The 17,860-nt window shown below is 34.3% G+C and overlaps 1 protein-coding gene across 6 annotated transcripts in view; it reads right to left on the bottom strand.

The window, feature by feature from the left end:
* LOC147016096 (uncharacterized) overlaps positions 1–17,860 on the bottom strand; it is an 89,061-nt gene that overhangs the window by 14,989 nt on the left and 56,212 nt on the right. For all 6 annotated transcript variants that reach the window (XM_085848791.1, XM_085848795.1, XM_085848792.1 and 3 more), the window contains one exon: positions 14,903–14,998. In XM_085848791.1, the coding sequence (XP_085704917.1) occupies positions 14,903–14,998 (96 nt within the window). The remainder of the gene's footprint in view (positions 1–14,902; positions 14,999–17,860) is intronic.

Raw genomic sequence — 17,860 nt, 5'->3', positions numbered from 1 at the left:
CAAAATCCAAATATACCTTTAAGAGGAACTGCCACAGTAAAACTATTTTCTGCTTTTGTATCATCATTATACATTCCTTTCCTTTGAGTATATCCAGGGTCTGTGTTTGTTCCCGTTGACATATCAGGAATAAAACCTTCGGCAGACCCCTTTCCCATTCTATCACTGAATGTATAGAGTGTAAATTTTATCATTTCAGATACAGCAGAGACATAATCAACCGCTTCAACTTCTTGTGTCCCAATATACAAACGCACACTATCAAACATTTTCCAGAAGAAATCATTTACAAGTGTAGCGTTTGTATTATTCCCAGCTTTAGTGAATTTAAATTTACACAACAAGAAACTTTCGGAGAGATTCAAATAGGTTTGTTGATTATTTATTTCAAAACTTTTTGTACCATTCGTATTCCAGTCTGTTCCAGTTATTGCATTTACCTTGAAGTAATCTTCTTTTTTAGTGGAGTTTGAGATGATAATAGTATCATCCAAATCATAGATACTATCAATTGCTTCCATACTTGTATTTATTTCGGAAAAAAAAGATGTTAAAACTTTTGAAACCCTGATCCAAGTATTTGAATTATTTTCTGTCGTTCTTGGGGGGACAACTGAGTTTTGCCTTTCTTAATTTCTTTTATTGCTTGTAATTTATGAGATTCCTTCTGAGCATCTTTTATACTCTTTACGGCACCTGCAACATTTCCCACAGCAGAAGCAGTTGAACCAATTAGATCTTTATGTTGAAGAATAGTTGAACCAATACCCATGAGAGTATCAATTATCCCATCTCCTCTAAATTGATGTCCAACACCCCTTTGTCTCTTAGGTTTATAGTATCCTCTACCAAGATACATACCTTCACCCTTGTAGTATGGGGAAAGGAACATCCCATCCCCTGTAATTATTTTATATTTTTCCAACTCGTGTTTCCTCACAATAACCATCGTATTTATTTATTGGAAAACTTCACGTAGGTGAATTCTGATGGATATAACTTCTCCATTAAAAGAAATCACACGATTATCTTGGTCGGTTATCCTAAAATTTACTCTGTGTATGGTTTTTCCTGACACAGGAAGATAAACCAAATTTTTGGGTTCCATATTGAATTTATAACCAATTGGGGTTGAGTATGCGCTGAATGAAAATATTGTATTTGTTTTTTTCCCATCATTATAAGCACCATCAATCAAATCACAGTGAATTAACACCGAATTTATTCCTGAGGATATTTGAATGACATTATCACTGTAAAACGTCCCATTAGTTTCAATCTTTTTGAGGAGAAACCCAATAACTCTCTAAATGAATTATCAATTGTGAAATCAACCTTGTAGTTATTTTTAACTTTAATCGTTGATTTTGAAGTATGTTTTTGAATGTTTATAACAATATTTTTTGGTTCATCACCCTGTTCTTTCATAAGACGAGCAATTTCGGAAGATATTTGAGAAATCTCATATGCTCCGGGTGAGACTGTTATCGTTTTGTATCCACTTCCCGGATTATAACTAAACTTGTCATTTTTCTCGGTTATATTAAATAAGGTATTATAAGTTTCCATGGACAATAAAGATGCCTCATATTCTTTTGTTGTGTCAAGTTGTAGTGGGTATGGGAATGAAGATGTGTGGTCGCTTGTTGTGAAATTGAAACTAAGGATTGTGCTTCTCATCTTATTTAATATGAGATAAAATGTCTTTATATTGATATTTATTAATTATTTTCATGTTCATCAACTGGTCTAAAATGGCTGATGCTTCATTAAAACAATTGTTATTTCCAGCCTTCTTACTGCCTAACAACAATAACAGTCTATTAACTAATTGCGATGGGTCATTTGGAAGAAAACTAACACCTGAACCAAGGATACTTAAAGCCTGAATAATGTGTTTCTCCTTCTCATTCTTCCTACTTTTACCAGAAAGAATAACCTTATAATTTAGAGTGTTCAGCAGATCAATATATACTCTATCATCATTATTTTCCATATCCAATGGTTTATCAATATACTTTGATTCATCCCTCACAGTTGAACCTTGTCTTCCATCTTTTGTGAGAAGAAACATTAATCTCGGAGTTAGTTTAACAGGGGGTTGAGCAGAACCCAAGAACCTTAATTCATCATTAAATATCAATACCTTTTCTTGAACAAGATGAAATATTGCTGATTGTTCTGTTGGAATGAGTCCTGCTTTGGTTTTTGAATCCGCTGAATATTCATTGTTTTGAAGAGCATTCACAATATAATCAGGGGGTCGATTAATCTCTTCCAGTTGTTGAAATAAACCTTCATCATCATATTCTAATTCTCCTAAATGCTCTAATTCTTCCTCCGTCATTTGACTGAAATCTTTTAACATTTGGAGCTTTCTGGGAGTATATTCTACTGTGGGAACTGTGGAAACATCTTTCATTTTTCCTTGGGAAGTTTTTAAAAGTGGTTTAAAAAATTTCTCTTGTTTTCTTTCAAATGCTTCTTCGCCCGTTAGTTTCTGTCTGCGTTTCTTCTTTATGTCTTCCTGCTGTTTTACAACTTTTGAAACCAACTCTTGATGTTCCCTAAATCTTCTTGCTCTTTCTTTCGCATCCATTTATTTATTGAAAAATATCATTTAATATCTCATCTTGTTTCACAACAATATATTTATATTTTTCAGTCGTGTGATTCATGTAATCCCCAAATTCCTTTTTACTACATAATGTCGAACAATTGTCTCTCCAAAAATTGTTTATATCTATTGAATTTAACTTGAATAAAATAAAAGTATTAGCATTGTTTCTGATGGAACGACGAGGAAGCTGAAAGTACGATTGACTAAGATAAATACAATGACAAGAAGAATGTCTCCCTCTTGTGTAGTAGCTGTCCATTACCGTTTGGTTTCTCTCATTAACACAATCATCAAAGATAACGAGGTTCTTTTTGGATTTATCCAAATCTTGGGGAGACGGTATATCATCCGTATTATCACTCAGAATACAAGTTATCGGTTTTGATTTCTTTTTACATCTCTGTGTATCACAAAATAGTTGTATTATATCTTCAATGTTAAAATCATTTTGGTTTTTTTGAAGTTTAAATAAACCGATTATATCTTCTTTTTGAAGACCAGCATTAAAACCTTGTGAGAGTAGTTGATACTCTGGTTGAAAACTCGACTTTGTGAAAATTATTAAATTATCATAATCTAAAAAGTTGGGAGTGAGGAGCATCTTTAAAAGTAAGCAGGTTTTTCCACATCCACTTGAACCAACTATGAGGCATCTTAATGAATTTGGGAGATTTTTATGGTTGTCAAATTTTATCTTATTTTCCCAAATGGGTAAAAAATCATTCATTTATATATTTGGAAAACAGGTTATTTAATTTATTATTGGCTTTTTTCGAAATTCTATATTTTATCCTAAGTTCAGGTTTAATTTCAAGATAATCCATTATTTTATTTATGCAATATCTTGTGTTGATATTTCCCTGAAAATCACATCCATGAATAATATATAACAACAATCCTTTGAACATTTCTCTAATACGTTCAGTTTCTTCCCTTGTAAGGAAAGGTGTGTTCTCACCCTCGTACTTTACATTCATTTCTCAAATCAATCTTGTAAAGTAATTCATTTTTGGTGTAAATCTAAAAGAATTATTTTCCTTTTTATATTTTTGATTATCATTAATTAGAAGATAATCACAGAATATACATTGTTTATAGGCTTTTGACTCTGTGTTTAATCCCCGTCTTTCACACGCAGGGCAATTCTCAAATTTGTCATATGGAGAATCATGGGATTCAAGAGGCTCAAAATCGAGTAAACTATTCATATTTATAAAGTAAAACTTTACTTAAACTGAAATTCATCTTCGATACTTTCAGAATCATCTATACTTTCATAACTATCATTTGAACACCAACTCTCGGTGCCATAACTATCGTTTGAATGCAAACTCTCGGTATCATAATCACTCTCATAATCTTCAAAATCTTCAGTTGAATATTGACTCATTTAATTAGTAGAAAAAAACATTACCATCGATATCGATATACATTTTTTCATTAACAGATTCAACTGCTACATTTTTTATATTAAAGGTAATTTTAAAATGATCCTTAACTACAATTGAACGAAATGTCATTTCACCTGATATATTAACATCCTTTATTTCATCAGGATTTATATCTTTAGGGTTGTTGAAAAAAATACAAATTTCTCCTTGCATATTACAGATGGTCTTATCTTTTCTTTCTAAAGCTTCATCCATAAGGTTTTTGTTCTTTGATACTTTTTCTTGTTTCATTGCTTTTTCTAGTTTTGAATATATTACTAGAAGGAGAGGAGAAACTTTTGTTAGAGATACCTTAATTGATGTTCTTCCAGGTATACTAAAAGCCCTTCCACTGAAGTAAATTGAAGAACTCATCATATCCACCATAATTGTTTTTATCCAATAGTTGTTATATTTATCTTTGTTCAATTTTACATCCTTGACATATTTCTCAGCATCTTTAACAAATGAAGAGATTGATTGAAACTTGTCTTTTGTGTCTTGAAACATTGTATTTATTAAGTGAAAAAGTTGGAGGATAAAATGGTTTTAAGCACAGATTCACCTGTAAAATAAACGAAATTTTCATCAAGAAAATTTTAGTTTAAGCACAGATTCACCTGTAAAATAAACGAAATTTTCATCAAGAAAATTTTAGTTTAAGCACAGATTCACCTGTAAAATAAACGAAATTTTCACCAAGAAAATTTTAGTTTAAGCACAGATTCACCTGTAAAATAAACGAAATTTTCATCAAGAAAATTTTAGTTTAAGCACAGATTCACCTGTAAAATAAACGAAATTTTCATCAAGAAAATTTAGTTTAAGCAAAGTTTTATTATATAAATATGGTGAATACAACATACTGCGATGTTTGTAATCACGAATATAAACATTATAGAAAACACCTCCGAACCAACAAACACACATTTAATCTATTTCACAAAATATCCCCTCTTGAGTTGGAAAGAAAACATTGTGATACCTGCTCAAAGGATGTTTTGAAGAGTAGTTATAATAGGCATCTTCAATCACAAAAACACAAGAAAAATGAGTTTAAAGTAAAGGGAGACTATTATATTGAAAACACTGATGGGGCATTTAAAGGGCATATAAAAATCAGGATTTTTCAATTTGGAGAACCCGGTCCATCATCAATAGTTGAATCAATTGAAATAGTGAAACCTGATGTTGAAAAATTTATTAAAAAGACATTAAAAGAAATGAAAACTTTAAAGTTTTATATGGGAGTGAAAATGAATATGAAAAGACAAGATGAAGAACAAACTCCTTATATGAGGACAGATCTTCATTTTATAACATCATTTCAAGATTTTTTGAATAGTGGGGTTTATGAAGAACTATCAAGACAAGAGGAGGATGTTGATAATACAGTGGTAGGAAGTGGATTCAATATTTAAAAAAATCATCTTTTTAGATATACACATTCTAAAATCAAACCCTCTTAAAGCTTCTTCTTATATTGAATTACCAAAAGAAATAAAACGAAAGAAGGCAGTTGTTAATATTAAGAATAATGATAATAAATGTTTTCTCTGGTCTGTTCTTGCTCACTTACATCCACCAAAATGTAATTCAGAAAGAGTAAAACAATATATGAAATATGAGAATACCTTGGACATTAAAGATTTTAATTTCCCAATGCCACTAACAGATATTCCTAAATTTGAGAAAAAGAATAATCTTTCTATTAATGTATATGGATTAACGGATACAAACAAAGTTCAAATATTAAAAATTTCAAACAACTATAAAAATGAAGAAACACACATTGACCTTTTATATTTTAGTGTTGGAAAGAATTCACATTACACATACATCAATAATTTATCAAGATTAATCTCTTCTCAGGTATTCAGAACAGCAAACAAAATATATCCTTGTAAGCGGTCTTAATTCATTTCATACAAAAGAACGATTAGAACAACATTCAAAATATTGTAGTAATCATAAATCAGCTGTAATTACAATGCCTAAACCTGGTGAAAAGATTTCTTTTGAAGATTATAATAAATCTATCATGCACCCATTTGTGATATACGCTGATTTTGAATGTATCCTTAAAAAGATAAATACTGCTTCTCCTAATCCAAAAGAACCATACACAAATAAATATCAAAAACATATTCCTTGTGGTTTCTGTTATTATATCAAATCATCTGTTGGAGAAAAGTATAATAAACTTGAACAGTATAGTGGAAAAAATGCTTCACAAGAGTTTGTAAAACGATTAGAAAAGGATTGTACAAGACTAACTAAATTAATGAAAGAAACAAATGAACCGATGAAATTAACCATAGAAGAAAAATTAGAATTTAGAAAGAACAATATCTGTCATATTTGTGAGGAGGAAATTGAGGAGTCTAAAGTTAGGGATCATTGTCATCTTACTGGTAAATATAGAGGTCCCGCTCATTCCTGTTGTAATCTTAATTATAAATTACCTTCTTTTATTCCAGTCTTTCTTCACAACAGCGCCAACTATGATACACATCTATTTATAAATGAACTTTCAAAAACACCAGGGAATATTTCTGCCATAACAAACACAAGTCAAAAGTATATTTCATTTACAAAAATGATATTCACAAAACCTATAACTCGTATAAGGTTTCTTGATTCTTACAAGTTTATGGGAACGCCACTAGCCAACCTCGCATCAAATCTAAGCTCCACGGGCTCTTTTCCAAATCTTAATTCATTCTTTCCAAAAGAGGAAATTCTAACTAAAGAGGAAATTCAGATTAAAGAGAGAATTCAAAGTAAAGAGGAAATTCTAATTAATGAGGAAATGAATGAAGAAATTCTTACTGAAGATGAAATTCTAATTATACAGAAAATTCGAACAAAGAATGAAATTCTAACTAAAGAGGAAATTCTGATTATAGATGAAATTCTGATTAAAGAGGGAATTCTAACTAGAGAGGAAATTGAAACAAGGAATGAAATTCAAAGTAAAGAGAAAATTCTTACAAGTAAGGGAATTTATCCTTATGGTTATATGGATTCATTTATGAGATTTAAAGAAACACAACTTCCTTCAAAAGAAAGTTTCCATAATAACCTTTATGAAGAAGAGATAAGTGATAAGGAATATAAACACGCACAAGAAATTTGGAAAATATTTAAGATAAAGAACCTTGGAGAATATCATGATTTGTATCTAAAAACAGATGTTTTATTGTTAGCTGATGTGTTTGAAGCTTTTAGATCACTCTGTCATAATAAAAATTGTTATGGATTAGATCCTGCCCACTATTTCACAGCTCCTGGTTTAGCTTGGAGTGCAATGTTGAAAATGACAAAACAAGATATAGATTTAGTCAGTGATGTAGATATGCTTTTGATGATTGAGAAGTCTAAGAGAGGTGGAATATCACAAGTATGTTCAAAAAGATATGCTAAAGCAAATAATAAATATCTTCCAAATTATGAGTGAAAAAGATAGTAATTATTTGATGTACTTTGATGCTAATAATTTGTATGGATGGGCAATGTCTCAATCTCTGCCTTATGGTAAATTAGAGTGGGTGGAAGAAAAGGATTATGAAAAGGCTTTGATGAATATTGTTATTTCTTCTCAAGAGAAATTGAATGACAAAGAAGAAGGTTATTATTTTGAAGTTGATTTGAAGTACCCGAGTGATCTTCATAATAAGCATAAAGACCTTCCTTTTGCATGTGAGAAAGAAACCCCAAAGAAAGAATGGTTCAGTGATTATCATAAAAGTTTTAATATTAAAGGCAAATCAACAGAAAAGTTATTAACAACATTCTATGATAAAGAGGGATATGTTTTGCATCAAAGGAACTTGAGACAATATTTATCTGCTGGGTTGAGAGTAGCTAAAATTCATAGAGTTTTAAAATTTAAACAAAGTCCTTGGATGAAAAAGTATATCAAATTCAATACAGATATGAGAACAAATACAAAAGTAAAATTTGAAGGGGAATTCTATAAATTGATGAATAATGCTGTCTTTGGAAAGACAATGGAGAATGTTAGAAACAGGCAAAACATTAGATTTGCAACATCTTGGAAAGAAGCTTCGAGATTGATAAATAAACCAAGTTTTGAGAGAGAAGAGGTTTTTTCAGAGAACTTTTCTGCTATTCATATGAAAAAGGAAAGTATTGTCATGGATAAACCAATTTATATTGGAACAGCAGTTCTTGATTTATCAAAGATATTGATGTATGATTATTTGTATAATGATTTAAAGAAAGAGTATGGTGAAAATGCTTCATTGTTGTATATGGACACTGATAGTTTTATTGTAGATATAAAAACTGACGATGTTTATAAGGATATGAAGAAAAACATTGGAGTATATGATACAAGTAATTTTAGTGAGAAGAGTGAGTTATTTTCAAAAAAGAATGAAAAGGTTATTGGCAAGTTTAAGGATGAGTTGGGTGGAAAAGTAATGAGTGAGTTTATTGGATTGAGAGCAAAGGCATATGCTTATAAGTATGGTGATCAGATTGATAAAAGGTTAAAGGGAATAAAGAAATATGTAATAAAGAAATCAATAACTTTTAGAAATTATTATAATTGTTTGATGAATAAGAAAGAAGAATATAGGAAAATGAATACAATAAGAAGTTATAAACATAAGATATATAGTGAAGAAGTAAATAAAAAGGCATTAGGAGCCTTTGATGATGAGATTTATTTTAGATAATGGAATAGATTGTGTTCCATATGGATATTGTATGATAGAGTGTATAAAATAGATTGTGTTCCATATGGGTATTGTATGATAGAGTGAATAGAATAGATTGTGTTCCATATGGACACAAGTTTTAACGATGGGAAGATGGGTTAGGGTTTTTAAGGGCTACCGCCGCGTTTTTCACAATATATAAATGGTCGAACCAAGTATTAGTCAAACTAAAGAGTGGAGAAAATCTCAGTCTTGGTATATAAATGGAAAACATAATGAATGTGAAAAATATCAAATAAGTCTTTTTGAAAAAATATCTAAAACAAAGGTAAATAAAACAAATATGCGAATCAATTTAAAAACCAATAAGTTAGAGGATGTAAAGAAAATAATAAATATGTTTGAATGGACTGAAAAATTTGATGGTTATCAATTGAACAATGGAAAAATAATTTACTACAATATCAAAATGATATGCAACTCAGGAGGTGGTCAGATGAGATCATTAAGAGAAGTTTATCATTTCGTAATGGCACAAAAGGGGTATCTTAAAAAATATAAAGATTCAAATGTTTTGTTTTTCAATATTTTAGATGGGGATTATTGTGCAAAGAAAATTAAACTATTGAAGGAATATGAGAATGAACAAATGTTTATGGGTTCAATGAGTGAGCTAAACAATATGCATTGGTTATTTGATAAAGAGTGCCCCGAGGCTTAGACGTTTCAGATATTTCTTTAGAATCACCTTTAACAAATCTTTATCTTGTTGTATGGGTTATTTGATAAAGAGTGTCCCGGGGCTTAGACGTTTCAGATATTTCTTTAGAATCACCTTTTACAAATCTTTATCTTGTTGTATGGGTTATTTGATAAAGAGTGTCCCGGGGCTTAGGCGTTTCAGATATTTCTTTAGAATCACCTTTAACAAATCTTTATCTTGTTGTATGGGCTATTTGAATAGAGAGCCCCTAGGTTAAAAGGGGAAATAAAAAAATGACCGTTTTTACAGCCATTTTTCCCTGCTGTGCAGGGGTTTGGCTTTTTCTTGAGGCAATGTTTTATGGCCGGATGCCCTTCCTGACACCAACCCTGGTCGCCTCTTACGACACACAGGGATATGGTACACCTATTCTAACCGGGGCATACACCGGGACCAGTACACTGGCACTCATTTCGCCGACCTCGGAAGGATGGCAGGCTGAGTCAACCCCCTGGTGTTAATTCAGCAGCCAACGGGATTTGAACTCAGGACCCTGGGATCCCAAGCCGCCACCCTAACCACTAAGCCAACACCAGGCTCCAGGTTAAAAGGGGAGACAAATAAATATACCTTGGGCTAAAAAGGGGATTTATTTTTTCAGGGGAAAAAAAAGAAAAATTTCATGGCTGAAAATCCCCCATTCATTTAAATGGGGAAAAGTGAGCCAGAACCAGTATTCTTTCCCTACTTATATACATATATACATATATACATATATACATACATACACACATATATATATATATATATATATATATATATATATATATATATATATATATATATATATATATATATATATATTGTTGTGGTTGACGAAATTCACAAACCACCATTCAGGTACCTTAGGTGAGATATCTCGGTAAGTATATGTGTAGTTAGGCCCAAACCCGTTGTCTCGAGGGAATAAATGTCATTCATGCGGGCTGCGACTCTTCAGGATAGCCGTTTTTCTTTTACTATCTTTATTTTGGACCAGCCGCCATTATTACCACCACCAACCACGTCTCAACAGCCATCACACAACAACCACCAACCACAACGCCGCTTCACAACAACAACCACCAACCACAACGCCGCTTCACAACAACAACCACCAACCACAACGCCGCTTCACAACAACAACCACCAACCACAACGCCGCTTCACCACAACCGCCACGACCTTTACCGTCACAACTCGCCACCATCGCATCCACACCATCTCGCGCCACTCGTGGGCACCGATACTGGACTCGTGCAGGGCGCGCACTGAGCAGCGTATTCAAAAACATCACGGACTTTCCGCAGAAAACGGATCAAAAACGACTCACGCCCACTTTTGTTCCGTCCAATCGGAGAGCGTGGGCGATTTGGCCTCGCCTCCAGGGCGTTGGAGTGAGGACGCTATATGCAAATTCATGGATCAAAAAGCATTCACGCCCACTTTTCCTCGGTCCAATGGGGAGCCAGTTAGAGGTGAAGGGTCGGAGGCAAAGGGTCAAGGGTGAAAGAGCGAAGCCACGGGGCAAATAAAAACGGCTGCGTTCGTCAGTCAAGGCAGTTCAGTTGGGAGTTGTGCAGAGTTCAAGAGAGTCGTCGGTGAAGCTGGAAAGAAGTGGGAGAAGTCAAGAGTGAAGAGTTTGGACGAGCCAAGAGAGGAGACGGAGAGGGCGAGTAGACGGAGCTGTGGAGAGGTGGCGACGGCGAAGGCGGACGAGGGGGTGCTCGCGTCGGTGCCGGGAGCTGCAGAGGGAGAGGCCAGCAACGCGACCGAGGCCGAGGAGGAGACGCTCGCCGCGGGACCCGAGACAGGGTGATATCCTCCTTCCCCCGAGCATCAGCAACCCCCTCCTGTTTCCCCCCGCACTGAGATAGTGCGACAAAGGGCGCCCCTTTCCCACCCCCTACCAGACACTGTCCGCGAGGCCTGCGGAGTTGAGGCGCCACCGCCGCTCTGCGTCACATCATCAGACGGGTAGGCCCGACACGGTCACGGCCCCAGGCCCGCCTACCCCCCTCATCCTAGAGGGTGGTTCTCTTTTCTTTTGCTTTGGGAATATGTGTTGTCGGCGCCGTCTGTGAAGTAAAATTGTATAAGTGTTGCCGTGTGCTCGGTAGTCGGATAGATCTGCATTGTTGCATTTGCTTTTTGTGTAATATTGCATTGTCTTCTTCTTTTACATGTGCTTTTGGTGGAATTGTATATGTGTGCTTTCCGTTCATCGCGAAATAAATGTGCTTCATGTTGAACTGTTTTCCCGCTTCGCTTCGTCTTTTCTTTCATTGAATCTCCATCTTGCTTCACGTAAAGGGTTGGTCGTGGGCTAAAACGCCCGATAATTAATCGAACCGTCGAGGCCGACGAATAACACCGCTCGGTTATCCCGATAGTACGGAACGGGTCGCTTAAAGTGGCCCGTGTCCGAAGTCGACCTGCGGCGAGGTGCGATCGCCCGGTCTACCCTCCGTGTGGGTACTTAGGTAGGTCGAATTTGGCGAGCAACCCTATCCCACGCGGGGGCCGATTGGCACGATCGTGGTGAGACCGAAAGGTCCACCCGTGACTAGTTCCCGGCGTTAGTCCGAGAGGGTCACGACTGGATTGTCCGTCCGGTGGGCGACGTGCCGCGATTCGAGTTACGTGGCCGTCAGCACGCCGGCGGGCGCGAATCCGCAACAATATATATATATATATATATATATATATATATATATATATATATATATATATATATATATATATATATATATATATGTATATATATATATATATACATAGAAATATATATATATGTACATACATACATACACAAATATACATACATACACATATATACATATAAATACATACACATATATATATATATATACATATATATATATACATATACATCCAAATATACATATGTATTATATATATATATATATATATATATATATATATATATATATATATATATATATATATATATATATATATATATATATATATATATATATATATATATATATATACACACACACACACACACACACACACACACACACACACACACACACACACACACACACACACACACACACACACACACACACACACACACACACACACACACACACACACACATCCTGGTGTTGGCGTAGTGGTTAGGGTTGCAGCTTGGGATCCAAAAGGTCCTGAGTTCAAGCCCCGTTGGCCGCTTTAATTAATACACACCAGGAGGTTGACTCAGCCTGTCATCCTTCCGAGGTCGGTGAAGTGAGTACCAGTGTACTGGGCCCAGTGTATGCCCCGGTTAAAAATAGGTGTACCATATCCCTGTGTAGTAAGAGGCGACCAGGGTTGCGTCAGGAAGGGCATCCGGCGTAAAACCTGTGCCAAATCATTATGCGGATCATAACGGATGATCCGCTGTGGCGACCCCTAATGGGAGCAGCTGAAAGAAGAAGCAGAAGATATATATATATATATATATATATATATATATATATATATATATATATATATATATATATATATATATATATAAAAATATATATGTGAAAATATATATATATTTCTATGTGAAAAAAAATATATGTATGTGAAAATATATATATATATATATATATATATATATATATATATATATATATATATAAATATATATGTGAAAATATATATATATTTCTATGTGAAAAAAAAAAATATATGTATGTGAAAATATATATATATATATATATATATATATATATATATATATATATATATATATATAAATATATATATATATATATATATATATATAAATATATATATATATATATACATATAAATATATATATATATATATATATATATATATATACACACACACACACACACACATATATGAAGACCACAAGGGGAAAACCAGAGATGTCACTTTTTATAAATTTCAGGGTTATTGCACCTGCCAATAGTTGGCAACATAAGGTTTCCTCTCACAATATTACTTTAACAAATAACCAGGGGTGCCACATAATTTATATGGTATAAAGTTTAGCCGTGCAATGAAAAAACAAGTGTTGTCAAAGTTGAACAAGTTGAAACCCAGAGTTGTCAGTACTTTACTCCTGGTTATCTCCCTTTCATTCATGTTAACTGTTCCACCATAATATTCAGAGTTGAGAAACTAAAAAATGAAAGGTTGTAAAACTTTCACAGCATAAACTCTGAGCACTGCAATGGCCTATTTGGTTATATCATGGGCTCCGTAGTTGGTGCATATCGTGGTTCAAGCCTGGTCAAACCTTTTTTGTGACTTTTATGGGACCCACGCCGTGGCTTAATGGTTAGCGCGTCTGAGTACCCATCCTCATTCGATGTACCCACCACCCAATCAACCTGCTTAGGTATACGAGGGAGTCACATGAGGTGACTTCGGCTATCGCGGGGGTGGTTTATCCTTGGTTTCCTCCCGGTTTTCCATTATATTAAGTAGTACGGAATAAGAAATGGAGAATCCGTCATCATATAAGCGAAATACCCTTGAGTATGGCGTTGAACACCAATCAAACAAAAAAACAATGACCGTTTAATGTTGAAAAAAATAATCTGTGATCGCCAAAGTCATGTAATGTATGCTAATAACCAACAAGCATGAATTTGCTACACATCCTGGGTTAAAATTGCATGGTAATTATTAAACAAGGGAATAACCAGTGATGTCAGTTTGCAACATTGATTCATTCTTTGCTCTTAAATTAAATAACACAGAAGCTTGGCAAATGCGACATGCTTAATTTGATCGGCCATTGATCACTCTTCCTTTTACTGGAAAAGAAATCTATATGACAGTTATTAAATAGTCCACCAAAGTCTTGAAACTTTGTGTTTCAGTTTCTCTCAAAATTGACTTATCCTGACATCTCTGGTTTTCCCCTTGTGGTCTTCATTCATATATCTGTATTCAACAGAGGGTATATATATATATATATATATATATATATATATATATATATATATATATATATATATATATATATATATATATATATATATATATATATATATATATATATATATATATATATATATATATATATATATATACATATACATATATATATATATATATATATATATATATATATATATATATATATATATATATATACACATATATACATAAATATAGTTTTTCTCAGGATTGAAATACATATTCCAAGTGTTTGACCAGTTATCTGGATAGGCTGTTAACTCTTGGTTATATACAGTGTCGTGCTATAACAGCAGGCCAATGCAAGCACATTCATCTAACCTCAAATGAAGTGGAGAAAATATGAAGGAGAAACATGATCAGATCGTATTTCCAATTAATTTAACATTTTAAAAATCAAAACTGCAGAATTTTCATGCTCAAAACATAAGGAAATTCAGGAATAACGGAGCTACAGACCTCCACAGACAACCTGCAACAGAGGAATTTCCTGTTTAATTACGCATTCACCATTCTGAGAATTCTCTTCATCGACATGCTTGATGTCATTAACATCTGCAAAAGACAAACAACGATGAAAAAAAAATCATTATAGATTCAGATGCATGGTGCTACATAAAACTTTAAGTTTCAGCTGGAACTTACATACATGGTGTGGACAGACTCGGAAAAATGGGGAAGAGGTCTGCTCGATTGCGTAGAGACAACTATCAATGTAATATGCGGTCAGGCCATTTTTCCATCCATCCATCCGATATCGCAGCATTCCGTCATTTTGTGAGATTGTGAATTTAATGGTTTTGTCGTTATTTAATTGTAAAATGGAATACATATACAGTCGTACCTTGCTTTGCGCTACTCTCTAGAACCGTGCTTCTCAACCAGTGGGCCGCGGAGCCCTCACAGGTGGGCCGCGAGGTCGGCAAAAAAGAAAAGAAAAGAAGAAGTATATAAAAAAGGGTCTGATCTTACAGTGTCAGCCTTACACGACACAGCTGGAATTCAGCTAGGTCTGTTTGTACTTCAGTCTTTCCGAAACCGTCTAGCGAGCGTGCGCGCGAGAGAGATAGATGGAGTCATTTTGTGCTTACGTACGTCATGTTTATGCAGTGGTGGTTTACACGCGTTCGATCTACATGTAACTGTGATGTGAACGTACTATATCCGTGTGTATGTGTGTATTGTGCACGTACGCATATATGCGATGTGTGTATGCATGCATGTGCCTTGTACTTGGTTCATGCGTTCACGAACTTGAATTTTTTGTAAAGTTTTCAACTTTCGCGGATAATTTCTTGAACCGAAAATGGATCAATTTTTGAAACGAAAGTGTGATGGAGAAGACAAATCTGCTACGGAAAAATCTCGAAAGGTTGTGGTGAGGAAATATGACCCCGATTTCATTAAATATGGATTCACGATGGCAGGCAGTGATGTTGAGCCAAAAGCATAGTGTGTTGAATGTGCTGAAATCCTGTTAAATGAGGCGCTTAAACCGTCAAAGCTTCAGAGACACTTAAACACAAGACACCCGAATAGTGCAGATAAGCCAAAGGAATATTTTGAGAGGAAAAGGGCTGGACTTCAGGCACAGCAGAAAGTGATTACAACATTTACAACTCAGTCAAAATCAGCATTGAAAGACAGCTACATGGTTGCTGCTCGTGTTGCTCGTAGCAAGAAAGCTTTCACAATCACGGAGGAGCTTATTTTACCCAGTGCTGTTGATATGTGTCGAGAAATTCTTGGAGAGGCAGATGCAACCAAACTTTAGTCCGTATCACTCTCTAATGATACTGTGATGAGAAGAATTGTTGAAATGAGTGATGACATTGAATGCCAACTGGTGGAAAAAATAAAGGCCAATCTGTATTTTTCCATTCAGTTGAATGAATCTACTGACATTAGCAATAATGCTTTATTGCTAGTTTTCGTGAGGTACTGCGGGAACAGTAATGTTCATGAGGATCTACTGTTTTGCAAAGACGTTCCCACAAAAACAGCTGCAGATGATGTAATGCTCTGCCTTGACAAATACTTCACTGACAAAAGTATTGATTGGAAGAACTGCGTTGGTGTGTGCACAGATGGTGCTGCATCAATGACAGGAGTCCATCGTGGTGTTGTAAAACAGATCCAACAGAGGGCTCCAGATGCCAAGAAGACCCACTGCTTCTTACATAGAGAAAAATCTGACAACAAAGCAGATGTCACCAGAACTGAATGAAGTCATTAATATAGCTGTTAAAACTGTGAACTTCATCAAGAAGAGTGCACTCAACTCAAGGTGTTTTGCTGCACTGTGTGAAAGACTTGATTCTGATCACTTGCAGCTTCTGTACCACAGTGAGGTGAGGTGGCTTTCAAGAGGACGTATGCTTAATCGCCTCTTTGAACTGAGACATGAAGTCCACATGTTCCTTGAAGAGAAACACTCACCACTTGCTGATCATTACAGTAATGATAACTTTTGTGCCAAATTGGCTTACCTGTCAGATGTGTTTGACCAGTTAAATCAGCTCAACATATCAATGCAAGGTAGGAATAGTTCAGTGTTCTTGGTTGCTGACAAAATGGAAGGCTTCAAGAAAAAGCTTGTTCTTTGGAACAGAAAAGTGAAGGATGGACGACTTGAGATGTTTCCACTTCTGAGTGAAACTTTGGAATCCACTCCTCATACAGACATATCTGGGCTCATAATCCAGCATTTGACCGAGTTATCACAAAAGTTTGCAGACTACTTTCCAGAGGACCCAAGGCAAGGAAACCTTTGGATTTTGAACCCTTTCTCAGTGGATCCTGCTTCAGAAGATGTGGTCTTGTCCGTTGTACTTGAAAATGAACTGATGGAACTTTTTGCAGACAGTCGTTTGCAGACAAAAAGTTGAACTTTTTGCAGACAATAAAAAAAGACAACAAAACATCAAAAACGACGATAACAGTAACTTGTTGTATACTTGCACCAATATTTTCTTCTATATTATGGCCCTCTTGCTGTAGTTTGCTCAAAAACCTGCATAATAATAAATAACGACAAAATTAAAATGGAAAGAGTTTGATTCCCAATGCCTTGATATAGTAAAAGGCCTTATTAGGCCTTAAAAAAAATTTTTTGAAGAAGTGATTTAGTTAAACGTATAAACATTTGGCTACGGACAATTTTGACATTTAAAAATTAAATGCATGTGTCAACTACATATCTCGAGGTTAAACGTTTAATTAAAAATGAAAGTTTAATGAGCAATAAAAGAAAAATTAGGTTGTATTTTATTGAAAGAAATGTATATATATATATATATATATATATATATATATATATATATATATCAAAATCATTTTAAGCACTTAATAATAATAATAATAATAAATTTTAAAAAAGGCCATAAAATGTCATAGCCCCCGTTGTTTTAGTAATTT

The sequence above is a fragment of the Eptatretus burgeri genome, chromosome 12, assembly GCF_056783735.1.
Source record: "Eptatretus burgeri isolate ZD-2024b chromosome 12, Ebu_testis_v1, whole genome shotgun sequence".
Lineage (NCBI taxonomy): Eukaryota > Metazoa > Chordata > Myxini > Myxiniformes > Myxinidae > Eptatretus > Eptatretus burgeri.
This window is presented reverse-complemented; position numbering and strand designations above follow the sequence as displayed.